The 17,245-nt window shown below is 44.4% G+C and overlaps 3 protein-coding genes across 3 annotated transcripts in view; 1 reads left to right on the forward strand and 2 right to left on the reverse strand.

Annotated features, from left to right (window-relative positions):
• Positions 1-595: 595 nt before the first annotated feature.
• LOC109470925 (mannosyl-oligosaccharide glucosidase-like) lies at positions 596-12,418 on the reverse strand. Its single transcript, XM_019770023.1, has 8 exons — positions 11,708-12,418; positions 11,101-11,316; positions 10,694-10,831; positions 10,357-10,479; positions 9,973-10,102; positions 9,551-9,819; positions 6,679-7,557; positions 596-4,004 (listed from the first exon to the last, which is right to left on the reverse strand). Exons 1-8 carry the CDS (start codon positions 12,401-12,403, stop codon positions 2,082-2,084), a joined length of 4,374 nt encoding a protein of 1,457 aa, XP_019625582.1. The 5' UTR covers positions 12,404-12,418; the 3' UTR covers positions 596-2,081.
• On the forward strand, positions 11,841-15,172 carry LOC109471077. Its single transcript, XM_019770269.1, has 5 exons — positions 11,841-11,870; positions 13,303-13,450; positions 13,702-13,798; positions 14,431-14,621; positions 15,042-15,172. Exons 3-5 carry the CDS (start codon positions 13,715-13,717, stop codon positions 15,100-15,102), a joined length of 336 nt encoding a protein of 111 aa, XP_019625828.1. The 5' UTR covers positions 11,841-11,870; positions 13,303-13,450; positions 13,702-13,714; the 3' UTR covers positions 15,103-15,172.
• Positions 15,173-16,430: 1,258 nt separating this feature from the next.
• LOC109470926 overlaps positions 16,431-17,245 on the reverse strand; it is a 3,033-nt gene continuing 2,218 nt past the window's right edge. The window contains exon 2 of the mRNA XM_019770024.1: positions 16,431-17,237. Within this exon, the coding sequence (XP_019625583.1) occupies positions 16,431-17,237 (807 nt within the window). The remainder of the gene's footprint in view (positions 17,238-17,245) is intronic.

Consider the following 17,245-nt stretch of genomic DNA (forward strand, 5'->3'; position numbering starts at 1 on the left):
CCTGCAGAATTACAAGTGTTTTGAATATGTTCATTTTCATGTAACTTTTACAAGCGTAGCGACAGGGAAACATGCATTCCAGGTAGTCAACAATTGCTCAATCAGAAATGGGCCTTCTGTCAATTATTTATTATTTTTTTAATCATGTACGAGTGTGTTTGCAAATAACTGTATCGTAGATAAAGCACAGGTTTGTATACTGACTTGGGGCAATGTGGGATCCAGCATATATACTATACACGAGATATACGGCAATGTAACATGTTGGCAGATCATTTTATATGATTGGGGAGCAAACCTGTACTTGTTATATACAGATTGCCTAAGGCTTAGGTGATCTGTAATTTAAATGCAGAAAATAAATTGGCAGCCATAACTGTATGTTTCGTCTCATTCTTGGCATTCCGATCTGTCTTTTACCTGTCAATTTTATGTGCTGATGTAACAGAGTGCTTAGTTTGAGTGGTCATGGGCCACCTTTTCTTGCACAATCCTGCACTTGTGAGTTGCTATCTAAAGATTTGATACATTATGCACTGGTCATATGTAGGGGCAGTAGACCAAAGAAAAGATAAATATATGTGCAAACAAAAAATGATGCCAATGGCCAGTGTTCCAATGACAACTTTATTTCTACATCTTGTTCTGTATATGCTGTAGCAGCACTAGCTCTTGTATTGAAAGTGCATACAACGTCACAAATGTCTGTACAAAGCAGCAAAAATCAAACACCTTAGGTGTAAAGACATTAGGTCATCATCTAAAACAATGATTAGCACAAAGCAAGACATAAATAAAGCTTTATAGGCCAATATACTAAAAAAAACAGCTTTTTATGAGAACTACATCAACAAACTCTCACCATAGAGCTAGAGGCTTAAAAATATCAACACTTGTTTCTTCCACCTCCTAAAGCCCATCACAAATGCAGAACCTTTCCCCAACCACCAGCCAAGTGTTGGCTGAAGTTCAGGAGCAGTCTGACCAGATTTACCACGCTTACCTTAGGCCACAAATCAAATTAAATTTTAGTTAAATTTCATTAATATTTGATCCCAAACATGCCCTTAACACTGCTGACTTAATCCTGAACACCAGCCAACCATGGCTGAACTTCCAGTCCACACCTAAATAGTGGTAACAGTTTAGTTCATTCATCAGTCCATAATCAGTTTCTTCAGTCTGAAGCAAAATTTCTGATCTTAGAGAGATCACTTACTGTATCAGGGATTCAACCAACGAATAAGTATCACCAGAATACACCTTGGCAAAAAACTACATTCTACAAATAAATACTTTAGTGCAGGGAGCAGAAATATTCTGCAAAATGACTAGGACTTTGTCCACATTCACCACAAGAATAAAGTTATGCAAACTAGGCCATCATGCACACCTCCATGTTAAAATACTTACATCCAATATGGCCAATGACAAGCAAGACTCCAAAATGAGGAATGGTGATAATAAAACCAGCCAATTATGAATAAACAGCTACAGAAACATCAGAGGCAGCTTGGATAAAACTGACTATCTAAAGAATGTTCCCATTTGATACTTTATCATTTTCTTCCCTCTTCTTTTGTATTTTATAACCTAATGTACAGTCTTGTCCTATTGTTGAAGGCAGTTGTGTACTGTCAGTTATACTGGTATCTTGTTAGCATATTATATGAATCCTATTGGAAACTCTGGAATACACAGGTGTGTGCATTTAACAGAATGCCTTTGTACATGCTGTGGTGCACAACTAGCAACTTGTTCAAATAAAGAGAGCACTAGAAAGAAGATATATTTTCAAAATTTCTACGGTTTGGCAAAGGCATTTTAGTGCATGGTATGGAGGACATACAATTGTTTGTCCTTTATACCATAATGCAAAAAGTTCTTGTTGTACATATAAAATGCAGTGCCTTGTGATGATACCAACAAGACATGTATAACCAGCCACAACATATTCTACATTTGCTGGTCTCATAGTTACACTGTACACATATCCTGTCTCTGCCTGATTGTAAATTTTTAAAGATAGTGGACAGCTATCTTCTAAAGCACTCAGCAAACCTTGCACATACATAGTCCCCTTAATATTTTTCAGCCATTATCAACACAATCAGTGATGACCAGCCTGTGAATGGGTGACACCCCTTCCCATGACCATTCACATCACTGTAGTTTTCCCAGATAAAGCCTGATCTCTCATACTCCACGTACAGGTTGTGGATGAGATTACGCCTCAGTTCTTTGTATATCTCTGCAGCCTGGGACTTGTACGGCCCCTTTACGGAGGAGTAATGATGCAACGCCCGCACTGCCAGGAAGTTCATGTTGATCCAGATCTGTCCCCTCCAGTAGGGAGGGTCGTGTTCTGTGTTGTATTTCATGTACAAGGGATCTGTCTTGGCTAGCGATCTCAGGCCGTACTTTGTCCACAAGAGTTGAGGGTTTTTCAGGTCTGTTAGAATCTTGCCCAACTTTGGAGACTTTGCGTCCACGATCTGTAGGAGGAAAGGGAACAAGCTAACATAGCCGAATGAGTTGACAAACTTGTCGGTTGGTTGCTCTCCCTTGATTACTCGGTACATCTTGCCTTTAGGTACAGGTTGTCGTCTCTGACCAGGTTTGGGTGGGGGTGGAAGGGGTACTTTCTCACGTTCTAGCACCACCGCTTTGGTGTGTTTTCCATAGTCTGAAAACAGCTGTTTGGATGGAGACCAGTGTAGTTTCTCAAGCACAGCGTTGTCTGTCAGGAGCTTGTGTGTTGCCTCATACTCCTCCCCGGGCTCCCCTATCACTTTTGCGATGTCCGCCATCACGCCGGAGGCAAGCGCCATCCAGCAGCGAAGATCGACATGGCGCTCATCGTCTGATGGGTGGGAGGCGCGGGGGTAGTCGTCCAGGCCTGACGTCAGGGTGAGGGGGTTGAGCTGCTGGTTTTTGTTGGCACTGGGATCCCTTCCCCTCCACCTGTACGAGGATGGTTCGTTCCCGAGCTGCGAGGTGTTGAACCAGTTGTACCACGTCTTCAGCCGGGGGAACATCCGCTTCAGCAGGAGGATGTCCTCCTCGCTCCTGTTGGCGGCCAGGTCCTTCATCAGGGACTGGATGGGGAGGAACAGCGTGGGAGGGTTGGCGTTCTGGTTCTTCTGTACGACGAACTCGGCCGGCACTTTACTCCTCGCTTCACTGCCCAGAATCTGTTCCCTGGGGATCCAGCCCTCTATGTTCATCAGGTCCAGCCAATGACTGAGGATCTCCTTGCTTATCGCTGTGTCCCACTTGCTGATGAGAAGCTGGTGAAATCCCTCGTCCCAGAGGAACCCGCGAGGGAAGAAGGACCTGGAGGGGACAGCCGTGTAGAGGGGCGCCTCCCAATACTCCACAGGCTCGTCATTATAGGGAGACTGCACCAAGGACTTGCCTCGGAAGTATCCTATCCCTCCCACCATGTTACTGACAGCTGCCTTGGCAAACCGAAGGTTCTTCTCCGTGTATCCTCTTCTATTCAAGCCAAAGGTGTTTTCAAACTTCTCGTCGAATGCCACTTTGTACCTCTCCAGTTCCCTGGTTAGTTCCATCCCCACGAGCCTGGTGTTCCTCGACGTGAAGCTTTCTGACTCAAACACGACTTCCAGGACGCACGGAACCTCCAACGTGACCTGATGAACGAGCACGTTGGCCTTGATGTCGGGTATGGTACTCCTCTTGATCAGGTCACCGGCCAGCCCGTACAGGATGCGCGTCTTGTTGAACAGTAACCTGCGCATCCCGTGTTCCACGGAGCTCTTCAGGAGATCCAGACGCGGCGAGTACGAGACCAGGTGGTGGTACGTCACGTTCTTTCTGGACACCTTCGGGAAGGACATGCGGAACTTTCCCAGCTCCTCCGTCTGTCCTGTGATGGCGACTAGTCGGTTGTTCTCCACAACTGGTTGTATCGTGCCCTGTCCATCCGTAGCTGCATAGAAGAGGAAGGATACCGTGGGGATGCTGATGCTCTTGGACTTCTGTGGAACAGATAAGAAACAATGCTCATCAATGTATGCTGAGATACTGTGACATATACACACTTGCTATACATGTAAGATTATGATTCCTGTAAATGTAATCAACATCTGACTCCATGCACCACCTACTAGTACGTGATGAAGTGCCACAGAAATAAGATGTGGTTTAAAACATGCTTTAAGTAGTAGGTTGACTTATGATACAGACCATGGATTCTAATCATGCACAATTCATAGCCAGTCTCTCACAGCTAGAAATTGTTTGTGGCCAAGATAAATGTTGACTGTTCCAGTTTTATGGTGGTTTTAATGGCCAGTGTTCTGCATATACATATGTATATGTATGTATGTTCACTCAATGTGCTGACTTACATGTATGACAAGTCAATTGTGAATTCCTGAACTGCATACCAGTAAGTACACACATGCATATTTCTAGTATCCTATACTGAACAAGAGCCTATGTTTAAGAGCTCAGAAGTCTCCTATGAAGAGACTGGTATATTTTTAGGCAACCAATCTGGGACACTTTCTTCAGAGATGAGTATTTCAGAGTATTCTTATTGTGACACACATGTGGTCTCTGGGTAAATAGAAGAATGTACATGAAGGAATGTTGTACTTTCTCAATGAAAGGGTCAATGGGATTTAGCAGAAAGGTATTTGACCAATGTGTTTGACAAACTAATGGTGCATGAAAGATTCTGTCTTTCCCACCAACATGCTCCGTTACCTTTGGCAAGTTGGGATTTTACACCAAGACATACTCTGCAAAAGAAGCTTGCTTAAGATCAAATGCATATTTGATAGCTTCTGCAACTTATGCAACTTATTCTGACATGCTACTTGCAAACTTATAATCTTATGCAGCAAAAATTCCAAATTATTAAAGTAAACCATTCAAGCTTTACCAACAGTTTAAAACTTTCCTTCCACGTCTCGTCCTGTTAAGAAATAAATAAAAAGTTCAACATTGGTCTACTGCTCTTCTAAGTCATAAATGCTTGGGGGGACGAGGGTTCCCCTAAAATTTCTGCATGAACAAAACTTCTCTTAAAATTGCATCAACAGCCAAAGGGCCCTTCTGTAAATAAGATGTGGATATACCAGGATATGGGTGTACATGTATTTGGCTAACTAGCAAGGGCAGGCTCTAACCATGGGGAATTGGGGATCGTATTGGATGACAAAAAGGCTCACAGAATGTCATCTGCAGATTGACCTGTGTCAAATTCAAGGCTATGTCCTGCTGGGGACAAGGCCATATTTCAGCAACATCTACTGTAACGTAAAGTACAAGGGATGTGGAATGAATCATTGGCTCTTCTTCATCCTGAATAACAGCAGGTTACAAAGTAACAAAGATGTCTGGATATTTTACCCAGTATGGTGTAGGAGGAAGTGAAGACATGTGGATAGAATTATAGACTGATGACAAGAGTATTTAAGTGAACAGACAGAAGTACACAGGGGATGTTATAGGTGCATTAAGTAGCAACAAAAAGGCAGAAAGGACTAAAGGGTTATGTCAATGATTGTGGTACTTTTAGCCTTCTCCCTTCTGCCCTGTGGCATCAAATTTGTTCTGGCTTATGGCATTAATTAGGCAGCAGAGAGAAGGTTAGACTACCACTAACAATTCTATTTTTCAACTGTTGTTCAAAGTCATCATAATTCATATTGAAAGGCTTTATTTTGCCTTCCAATAAAAGAGCTGGGGGTGGGTGATAGGTCTGGTGGGTGTGTCTGCCCAATCAACCAATAACAACAAAGCTCTGACAGGTGGGGACCAATGGTTAAACATACACACCACATGGGGCCGCCAGACACACTGTATGTATACACAACATGGAACCTTGGCTTCAACAAGGTTCATATTGTCTGCTTTCCAAAAATTGAGAGCCGCCTTGCTCCACAACTGTCTGGAATGATTGGGAAAACTTGCAATGATGCCAACATATCCTCCAGGGTTGGAGGAGAGATTAAATTAGACTGTCAGGAAACCAGTGTCAAATCACTTTAATTTCGTACATTGTATCAAAGGCATGCAAGCTAGCAAGCTTATTAGCTTTATGTAGGAATGTCGTAATATAGACCAGTACATACTATAATGATTTTTGTAGGGGGAACTACAAAAGACATGTGGCAGATATTTGAATTTGGATACCTGGATGTCATTCTATTCAGAAAAGACAGACATTCTACTATGATTCTAGTGTCTCTAAAATTAAGATGAATCACAACTTGGAGGCTGTGTTTTGACTAGAGGCAAAGTCATGCCAAGACAGAATAGTGAATACACTGACAGTGTAAGAGGTGTAATAAGAGATGTCATTTGTACATTTGTAGAGATGTCAAAGATCAAACTGAACAAACACCACATGTGGTACCATATGGCTCACAATACCATATGTCCAGGACAACTTAGTTTTTTTTTTCCAAGAAAACAGTATTTTCTAAATAGAAACTTAATTCAAACCCTGACAGATGTCAATATCATAAAATAACTAGTAGTATTGATAATACAAAGCATGCTGGGCTACTACCACATGCTGAGAGTTAACATAATTCAAATTCTCAAGACATTCGATGACAATCAATCACACCAACTCCCCACATGTTGTTACTGTTATTGTTGCTGTACCGATGTAGAAGGAACATAAACAAACGTTACCCTGGGACTGGCGGTGATCCTCCATGTCCAGTCGCCGCCGTGGTCCCCGCCGGGCCGCTTGACGAACTCGGTGACCATGCTGAAGTTCTTGTCGATGATTTCCTGCAGGCCGAAGTTGACGCCGTCGTGCTGGAGCCATCCGTAGCGGGGCAGCCCGTCGCCCTGCTCGCAGGTGTGCCGGACCTCGGGCCGCACGATCCTGGGGACCGCCCGGGAGTACTGCACCATCCACATCATCCCCGTCACCAGCGAGCGCGGGCTGCGCGTCTTCATGCCGAAGTAAACATTGGGTCGGTACGTTCCCCAGAACCGGTCCGGGGAGGCGGTCGCGCCGGTGGCGCCCTCCTCCACAACCTTGGCTGCGTGCAGCGGCGTGTTGACACGGGATCGTAACATTTCCTGGTACTTGACGTATCCGAACCCGCCGATCAAGGCGAGGAAGATCGTGGCACAAACCTTCAGTGACTGTCCCAACGACGTCTGCCGGCCTCTCGCCGTGAGTCTACCCTGCTGTACGTACCCATCCTCCGAGCCCCTCTCGCTCTCGTCGCCGGCAGCTCCGTTGGATTTTGCCGCCGGTGGTTTCCTGTGCCGCACCATACCTTCCTCGTCCTCGTTTAGTACACACTCCGTGTCATCTGGTTCCCATTTACCGGCGTGTTCCGGGTCCTCCCCTGCTGACAGCTGCTTCACTTCATGGGGGTCGCCATCTTGTTCGGTCTCGCTCGGTTCGTCTGCCACGACGATTTCGCCGAATTCCGACTCGTCTGTCTCCGATTGGCTGCCGTCAGAGTTCCCCGGCAGCTCCGCCGGTTCCCCGCCCTCGTTCGGAGCTATTTCTGAGCCCATTGATGTTTGGTCAGCCGTGAGACTCATGTTTTATTCACACGCTACCGGATCCTGCCTCACCTGTTCAATAAATGTAATGAAATCCGCCGGAGGCCATGTTGGGACTGTCCGAGAGAATCAACAAACGTGCCTGACCAAAAATAATAGGTATGGTCAAAGCAGACTAACGTAATGCCTGAAAAAAAAAGACTCATTGAAGACACATTGAATCCGAAGTTGACAAACTGAATCAAACCGAATTACCGCGTTCTCGTCTTAATCTATACTTAATGCGAATCCATTACGATAGGTGCCGTGGGGGGGGGGGTGATAGCTATGTAAACTCGAAGATGTGGCCGCAATTCCTGTGATTCATCCAACTTTTGCTTTAGTAGTAGAACCAAGGTTGAGAACCTGAGAACCAAGGTACATAAGCGTTTCACGGTAACGTTATATATAATTAACGCAGGTCTTATCATTGGTCTTCAGCACCCAGGACAGGTCAAAACTTTTTCAGTTCGAAACCTTTCCAATTTTCAAGATCTTCCTAGCAATTCCCCTGATTCTACAAATCATATAGATGTTGTATACTCTCCTTTTGGAAAAAAAAACGTCACTTGATTCTTTACATAAGTTTTAGAACATTAAAAAATCCGCATGTCCTGCGCAATGATAATGCCAGATATAGCTTTCAGCACCAGGGACAGACCTGTTCATATAACTAGTATGGTGTTCAGCACCAAGGCTAGATTCTATGTGTCTGAATCCTATGACAGATTTTGAGAGTCTGTCAGTTGAACTAACTGTGATAACCTCCTACACAGGTCTACTTACGTCTTTTTCACGATTTCCCCTAACTCAGTTTCGCCCTAAATGGACAGTTTAGATTTGTAGCCTCTGTTGTACCATGTGCCCAACTGACATGTAAATGCGTACATATAATGGTACTAGTACTCTATTATGTATTACAAGTGGACTATAAACGACTTTGAATGATTTAGGGCCATTCGACAACTCAGCGGCAAAACTTTATTGATATGATATGATATGAATCTTTATTGCATGTTCTTGCCCAGATGGGCTAAATGCACAAGAGGATGTCCAGTATGTAAAACATGAGTATTTCATACCGGTACGCTATATTCTAATGCAAAGTGCTAGGAATCTATACATTACAATAATACAAAATGTACTATAAACTACCTATCATCTACTGTTAGTCCTTTCTTCTCTCTCTTTGAAACATTTGGAAACATATACATGTATTTTTATTATAAAACGTAACTATAAATCGATGGATGAATGAATGAATGAATAGAAATGCTTTTATTCATTGATACTGAATTTTATGACAGATATTCTTCCCCTGTTGCGAGTTTCAAAGTTATTTTACATACAAGGTTTGCAGCAGCTATGTAACCTACCCGAGGCTAGGTTTACCTGTACTGTCATGGTTCGAATTCAGTGCACTTGAACCGGGAAGTACAAACAGTCATGTCTTCTTTACATACGCAGTTCCGTCTGGACTTCCCGTCTTTGGCGACTGCTAGAGAACATATGAAGTCCGCTTGGGCATTACTTCTTACCATAATTTTACAAAGGCTGATATGTTAGTTGCGTTCAAAAACTTTAAATTAAGATCATTATCGAACTTGACCTGCGTTTTTCCTGCCTCTCCCTAACCACTTACTAACAACCATCCGCATTTTCTCGAGTAATGTTGTACACAAACACATGCACAAAGGACAGCTCTTTTTTTATATAAGAGTTTGCCACCGGCACAAAAGACTAAAAGTCTATTATATATACATATATGTTGTAGATATTTACAATATAAATCGAGCGCTGCTGGGTGGATACATCGCAACGTAACGTAACAAAACTAAATATTGATTTTCCCATTATGAATACCTTTGCACATGTTTCACAATTCATTGCCAGCTAGATGATGACAAATTGCATTCGTTTCTGCGGTGACAGAAATGGTCATAATGCCACAAATGTTACCCTAACATGATGCCATGGCTCTTGTTAACGTTTTCTACAGCTCCTCTTTCACAGTGATACCGCCCCGACATTTCCCCCACATGTCCTGGACCATCCTGGTGACGTCTGCTCCCTCAGGGAAGCCGTTGTTGGCGATGACGTCGCTGTAGAATTTGGCAGACTGTTTGGGTGTTCGGGGTCGGTTCGGGTCGGTGAAGTTGACGTAGTGCAGCCCGAACCTCTCGGTGTATCCTCGGGCCCACTCGAAGTTGTCCATCAGGGACCAGGCGGTGTAGGCTCGCACATTCACTCCGTCTACTTCGATGGCTACAGTAAAAAGAAGCACAAAAACAACATATGATAGTATAGCATATATATATGACTATCATATCTTTTGATGTGTGTTGTTGTTGTTATTTATTTGTTTGTTTTGTTTTGTTTTGTTTATCAACAGTGTCAGATACTGATTACTTTGGTTACCTTTCAGTACCTCATCGATGTACGTGATGTAGTAACAGATGCGGCCCGTGTCCTCCATGACAGGCGGCGTGACGTCACCATCAGACCAACCGTTCTCTGTGATGTAGACCTCGGGATCGCCATAGTGTTCCTTTCAAACAGGAGAAAGAACTCAAGTTTAAACGTATTGAATAAATCGAGTGAAAAACGTGATCTTTTGAATGGCGAACACACAGTGACTTCGCATCATGCGACCAAAAATGATGTATTGGTTCACAACCTCCAGTCGTGTCCTTAGCTGCCTCTACGTAAAGTATACCTAAACTATCAAAGTATCTAATACTTCGGTTTATGCTTCTACTAGTGTCTGTAAGCGCATGATCGGTACTAATGATAAGTACGTACCTTTATGTGTTTGAGAAGTCTGCGGAGTCCCCATGGTACTGCATACAGCCAGTCAGACTCACCACGTGGCCACTCCGGGGCGGTGGTCGTTTCAACCGATCGCCACCCAAGGGCGTCCTGTGACTAGGCAAATATATTTTGGTAGTCAACGAAAACCTTACATGCTCTGAAATGTTTACCGTTTGAATAGCGATTTCCATGTAAAAGCTTCTTTTTGATACAGTCAAGAAAACCAGTACTTCGTTTTCCCCTTTGACTGATAGATAGCATCAAATCTTACAGTTACACCAAGTTCAGCAAGCCGCAAACTTTCCTCAATCATTTGTCAATGACTTACCTGTAGATCGGTGGGTTTGTCAGCCACAATTTGTGTTGTATAATGATTCACACCCAAGAAATCCGACGTCCCACGGATGAGAGATTTGTCCTCGTGGGACAATTCAGGAACATCCGTTGTCAACTTCAGGTTCTGTATCTGTAAAGAATAAAAAACCCAGAGTGAATACGGCGTGCTCAGACTCAAATCCATCGTAGGTCGTCGGACGATTTTATAGCGATTTCACAATAAAACTGACTCAGCTTTTTCCCAGATGGTGCATTTAGTTTGTGACTTAACTACGATCGAAGGACGACTGGGCCTTTGGGGACCTCACCCTGCGAGACCTCACCCTGCGTTGCCTTGACCCTGCGAGATCGAAATCCAAACAAGATCGAACAAATACTGTAGTCAAATGCTCGACTCACTGTTTCCTCGATGGCGCTAGGATAGTCGCCGTCTCCGAAGATGGGCTGCGCAAACCACCCGTTGATTATCTGCGTAGCGCGGTCGGTTGCCTCAACGTCAGCGGAAAGGTCAGGGTCACGAGGCTCCGCCCACCAAAGACTCAGAGTGATCCCGACTTTACCTCCCTGAAGTCGTCGGAAGGTCGTGTTGTACGTGTGCCACGCCATGGCATGGGCCTACGTTAGAACAACGACGACGTATAATTAGCACCATGCTACTATTGAACCGCATAGTACGAATCATATGCCTAGCCAAACTGATAAAACCTTAAAGGTATTTTTGCGGACAAAGTGTCCTGAACAATAGTAGGATTGGACTTTGTTGTCGTACATTCTGTCGACGCTAGGTGGCACTTTGGACTAGGTCATTGTCTAGGTCGGGTGGTAAAGGTCACAACATAAAGACGCCATGAGTTAAGCTGCATATCATCGGGTCACGTCCTAGCTACACCTAGGGCGTGACCTACATAGCTAGGACTGCTATGATACGCCGAAGGACCGATCGACAGATACAGATACAGCACTACAATAACTCTAGATCTACGGTATAAGTATTTTCACACGATACCTTAAGAAGAGTACGTCCACAGCGCAAGCTAGAGGCTGGATCTTGGATACCGGGGGCGTGTGTCCCTGATTCATAACCCATTGAGCAGAATATCATCGGTTCGTTAAAAGTTATCCAAAACTTGACCCTGTCCCCGAACGTCTGGAACGCGTAGGCGGCGTAGGTGTGATAATGCTCGACAATATCCTCGCTCACCCAGCCCCCGTACCTGTCCTGTAGGGCCTGCGGAAGGTCCCAGTGGTAAAGCGTCACCATCGGGGTGATGCCGTTTGCGATCAGCTCGTCAATCAACCTGTTGTAATAGTCGACGCCATCTTGGTTGATTCCTCCCTCTACCGTGCCGTCGGGTAAGATTCGGGTCCAGGAGAGAGAGAAGCGGTAGTACTTCAGACCCATGGCCTTCATGAGCTGCACGTCTTCTCGGTACTTGTTGTAGCTGTCACAGGCCACGTCTCCGGTGTCCCCGCGGTCTACCTTACCAGGTGTGTGGGAGAACCTGTCCCAGATGGACTCGCCTTTGCCGTCCGCGTCCCAGCCGCCCTCGATCTGGTAGGACGCCGTGGCCGTGCTCCAGATGAAGCCGTCGGGAAACGTACCCGGGCGGAAGTCGTCTCTGCTTGGATCGTACGCGCCATAGTCGTAAACACCGCCGCTCACTGTGCTTAACACAACAGACAGGACCCAGAAAAACAACATTTCTGTTCACTGCACGTACACAATGGAGGTCAGGGGATCACCATTCTTGTTGAACCAGAAAAGGGCAACATGAGAGTTCGTGACGGAAGTTACAAAACAAAGTCATAAAACATCTAAGTGTTTGCACACCTAGTGTAAAACGTTCACCTACTCTAAAACGTACGCGTTAGATTTTTTAGGAGCCCTAATTTAGGGTGTTTTGAGAAACCCTAGTTTAGGGTTTTTTGAGAGACCCTAATTCAGGGTTTTTCGAGAAACCCTAACTTAGGGATTTGCGAGAAACCCTTTGTTAGGTTTTTTGAGAAACCTTAAGTTTTTGAAAACCCTAATTTAGAAACCATTTTTTTAGAAACCCTAATTAAGGGTTTTTGAGAAACCCTAATTTAGCGGTTTGGGGAACCCTAATTAATTTTTTTTTTTAGAAACCCTAATTCAATTTATACAATTGTAATATTACTCAACAAGTGTGTTGCCATGTATCACAATTAACCAACAAGTCTACTCTACATATAAACAAAAGGTTATGTGGTACGTAACTACACAGGTATGCAGTACACTTTCTTAGTTCTGGACACTTACTTCTGAATAAGTTGATATGTGATGTGGCAGATCGAGGTACACTGACAAAGGATATGCTTGTTTTGATGTGACAGATGTTTCTAGCTTTTAATACATGCCTAAATCATGTAGGTCAGTGCTCTGATTGCTGGCGACATCGCTCAGCAGAAAACTGAAAAGGAGCAATCGATGTCGGCTGGCGTGTTGCAGTCAAGTCGATACCACAGAAATATTGTGTATCTGGGTCAGACACCCATGCCTTTGTGAAATCTACAAATGGGCAGAGACATCTGTTACCACAATAACAAGTCCACGTCTATAGCTGTTTGTCACTGTTGTAGTGCCGGGGAGACGGTAGACAACGTGGCGTGTTCATCTCCGGCGACTGGGCTCCACTATACCCCAACTACCACGGAGAGCAGGACTCAATTTGTGCGGCTCACTTCGCAGTGTTACATCTTCTTACCGAATATCCAAGAGTAACCAAAGGTAACAACTGTGTTAACCCATTCATAATCTGATTATTGAAGCCAATTCAGGGGATGCTAGTTGGCGCAGCAAAGTAAATGCACTGCATATGTATGTTACTCGTAGATAAAAAGGGGGAAGCAGCCTGACTACAGAAGAAACTTTTTGACCGATGCCACATATGTGAAACACGTCAGCAGGTGAAATGCAAAACTTGATGACCTAGTGTTACTATAACACAGATATATGACACACATACTGTGTTTTTGCAGACGACATCTCACAATGGCGCACAAAGTGGCTGTCTTCATTTTGTTCGCCTTCATCCTGTCGGTTTCCATGGAGACAGGGAATGCCTGGAAGTTTATGGTAAGGACGCACAGACTTTCTCAATAAAACCTACTAGTAGATTCCTAGGAGGTCTGATTAGTAATTACTAGTACTGGCTGGCATCAATCGGTTAGTTAATAGCGACTCAATCCGGTGTCAGTAGGTTGCGACTAAGGGCTATTCATGTTATGACCTGAGTGACATCATGGACACCATTTAGTTGTATCTAAGATGTATTTTGTCAAATGTCTCTTGTGACGGCATTAGGCCTCCAAGGCTCTGGTCTGGGTGTCATCCTCCGTAGTCCATGGTAGCTAGCAGCGACAATAGGGAGCACCCAGGCTACAGAAGCTCCACAACTCAAGAACTCATTACAGTGCCGACTCATGAATGCAGCAAAAGGCCATCATGTGCCGGCTTGTCGTAAAAGTTGCTATAAACTACCGCAAATTCACAATACCAGCTTTGTACGGTATTCGTGTGGTTTAGCAGCATTTTTTGGCTAGAATATTTTTTATTCGCCCGCACGCACTAGTTTGGGGATCGTCAGAGGATGTCATCCATAGAATTAAGTCAGTGCGTCTAAATCATTTTCGGTCAAGTTCAAGATTTTTTTAATCTTGAAAATTTTTTTTATTAAAAACGTTTTCACATTTTTTCAAACCAAGCAGAAGCGCAACAAAAGCTCCGGTTCCAACATCGCCAGGAAGGTGAAGAGAGCCTACGACCAGAACTGGGTGGATGACGCCATAAACGCCGGCTGCACGCCGCACCAGGAGCCTTGCCAGCGCGGCACGTTCTGTTGCCCTGCGTCCGGCGGTCGGTTCGGAATGTGCCATCTCGAGAAGGACGGAAACAACAGGTGAGCTTGTCGTGTGTGTTACTAGGACAGTTTAGTTAAGACGATGATGAGGTCAATGTCTGTCAATGTTAGGCAGTGGCAATTACTTTTGTTGTTGTTGTTGTTGTTGTTGTTGTTGTACTAGTGCTCTGCGCTTTGCTCTTCTCCTTCATCTTGAACTATGTTATTGATTGAATACAAGAGAGAACTTAAGGATGAGGACGTATACAGTTGCTCGGCTAGCCTGTCATAGGTCTTCCCCAACGCGTCCGTTGCCGAGTGTTCCATAACAGACGAATTTACCTTTTGAAAATTGCAATGGTACCTACAGAAATACTCTCATAAAAATATCAGATGCTCATGCTTCTTATAGTTGTTGTTTATACTATTATAGTGACATTAATGCTGATAAACTCGTCGTTCACGTCTGTCCTTGCCCAGGTGTGAGTACGTGATAGTAGAGGCGGGGCCCGACTCACAAGGCCCAGTCGGTCTAGACTAACCAGCCCTGCACGGAGCCAACAACATCGGCAAGATGTGGGGAGTAGCACGTGCAATAATGAGTGACAAAGCGGAGCAACATTTAATCTTATCTTCACATCTCTCTATATGGGTCCTATATCTATGACATACAAGTAGCCTTATGAACTGGATTTAGGTTAGTTAACCCAATCGACGGTAACCTTCTTGCTGATACATTCAATAGCTGCAAAACATTCTCTCCGTATTATATAATGCCTGGGTAACAGCTTTATTCAATCGTGTATAACCGAAGAGAAAAGAGAAGTCAGTAGATGAAATATTGATCACGTAAGTGTTATATCGATATGCTGAGCAAATAGTGGAAATAAAATACCATCCTACTATTTCTTGCCTTCAATATCAATGTTATGATAGTTACTAGTATTTAGAGAAAATTGATGATCTTGTTCAAGTTCAGATCTGAACAAATAACGACATCCAAAATCTACCAACATCTGTCATTGCTTGAAAAATGTATTGTTCTTCCTTACAACGCTACTTTTGCGCAAAGCATGTTACGTATACAATTAGTCCGAAATCAATCGACCGAGATTAGGATATATTTGGAACAAAATCGACCGAGATGAAGATATTTCTGGAAAAAAATCGACCAGGATGATGATATTTTCGTCTGATTGACAGCTGGCACTGAAAGACACAGACCCACAGATGTCAGTTTTGTTTATCTCGAAATCAATGTTATTCTAACAAGCATCAAAAAGTTCTATTACTCGTATGCCTATGTTGAGCCTGGATTATTGGAAACTTATCAACGTAGCTAATTATCCTCATTACAGAGGAAATTAGAACATTCGGCAAAACATTCCAGGACGGTGTTTTACAGCTTACTTGGGTGTGTATCAAGGCGGAAGATATCAGTTCTCAAAAGACTTCCTCAATACATGATTTCTGTGTGTAGAAACGTTATGTCCAGCAAGCTTGAGGCAACCGACAAAATTCTTGAGTAATTATTTCTCTTGAGTAGATATGTATTACCACAAAGCAACTTATACATTTAGAGCGCTACATTATGTAAGGTGATTAAAACTTTGGTTTGCCTCCTTAACACCAAGATCATTAACACTGGGCTCTCACCGAACCTTATCAGTAGAACACTTTCACGACCTTTCTTCGGGCAACCTAAAACCTCATGGAACGTGTTTTGTAATTTCACTCATTGTAAAATCTGCAAACAAAGCTGTTCATTGTCTCTAAACTCTGAAAGCATCGTAATGCCTACCCAACTTCCACGACAACTTACGGGGATGTCCAATTTACACTACTACGAATTGACCAGTTACTGTGATATCAACCATTGACGTCGTCAAGATGGCGGACGCTCAGTAGGACGATGTTCGTGTTTCTGTCGCCGTTTGTGTCCGGTAACTCCGTGCTCGCGTAAGGGTAGGCGGTATCTGAGGCAAGTGCGCTGATGGACGAATCCACCAAACGACAGGCGACAACTACAACTGCCGCCATGCCGGCGGACGTTGCGAACACTGCCGACAAGGCAGACAGCGTCAGGGGTGTCGGGAGGAGACTCGCCACCACCATCAGCGAGCTGACCAGCGCAGAGACGGCAAACAGGCAGCTCGCCTCTACGAGTAGGGGAATGACAGACCGACACATGTGTCGGGCACAGGTGATGATGAGGCGGAGAAAGTGGTATAGCTTGATGGCAGGCATCATCGCGAAAACGCCCCACACTGGCGGTGAGGTCTGGTACAGCCAGCAACAGCCACCCACCACTGTGTACCTGATGCCATCGCCAAGGTTTAAAAGCACGAGAGCGCCTGGGCAGAACCAACAGGCTAGGATGTATCCTACCTCTCCAGCCGCGCTTCTGCTTGTGTTTGCTCCGTTGCGAGCTAAAGCGTCGAGATGACGGATGACGGCGGAGGTGCAGAGTTCGCAGACAAGCATCAGATGGAGAGAACCCACAGCAACTACCTTACTGGCCGCCAGGTCTGGTACACTCTTGACGAGGAAATGACCGGTTTGGTTGATTGCTAAGGCTAGAATGAGATTTGTCTCTAACAGGTTTCTGGGTAGGTGTCGTCCGCATTTGCGTGTGGCCATGAAAAACAGGAAGATTGCAACCATCGCGTACGAGCTTGAGTGCA

Source organism: Branchiostoma belcheri, unplaced genomic scaffold (assembly GCF_001625305.1).
Source record: "Branchiostoma belcheri isolate BF01 breed outbred unplaced genomic scaffold, Haploidv18h27 scaffold24, whole genome shotgun sequence".
In the NCBI taxonomy this organism is placed as follows: Eukaryota; Metazoa; Chordata; class Leptocardii; order Amphioxiformes; family Branchiostomatidae; genus Branchiostoma; species Branchiostoma belcheri.

What these genes read in the sequence shown, in the direction of transcription:
- LOC109470925 (XM_019770023.1), bottom strand. Translation starts at nt 12,403, where the DNA reads ATGTTGTTTTTCTGGGTCCTGTCTGTTGTGTTAAGCACAGTGAGCGGC. An exon ending in CATCGATGAGGTACTGAAAG is followed by an intron (nt 9,820 to 9,972) that starts GTAACCAAAGTA and finishes TTTTTACTGTAG; the next exon opens with CCATCGAAGTAGACGGAGTG. An exon ending in GGATCACCGCCAGTCCCAGG is followed by an intron (nt 4,005 to 6,678) that starts GTAACGTTTGTT and finishes TCTGTTCCACAG; the next exon opens with AAGTCCAAGAGCATCAGCAT.
- LOC109471077 (XM_019770269.1), top strand. Translation starts at nt 13,715, where the DNA reads ATGGCGCACAAAGTGGCTGTCTTCATTTTGTTCGCCTTCATCCTGTCG. An exon ending in GGAATGCCTGGAAGTTTATG is followed by an intron (nt 13,799 to 14,430) that starts GTAAGGACGCAC and finishes CAAACCAAGCAG; the next exon opens with AAGCGCAACAAAAGCTCCGG. An exon ending in GAGAAGGACGGAAACAACAG is followed by an intron (nt 14,622 to 15,041) that starts GTGAGCTTGTCG and finishes GTCCTTGCCCAG; the next exon opens with GTGTGAGTACGTGATAGTAG.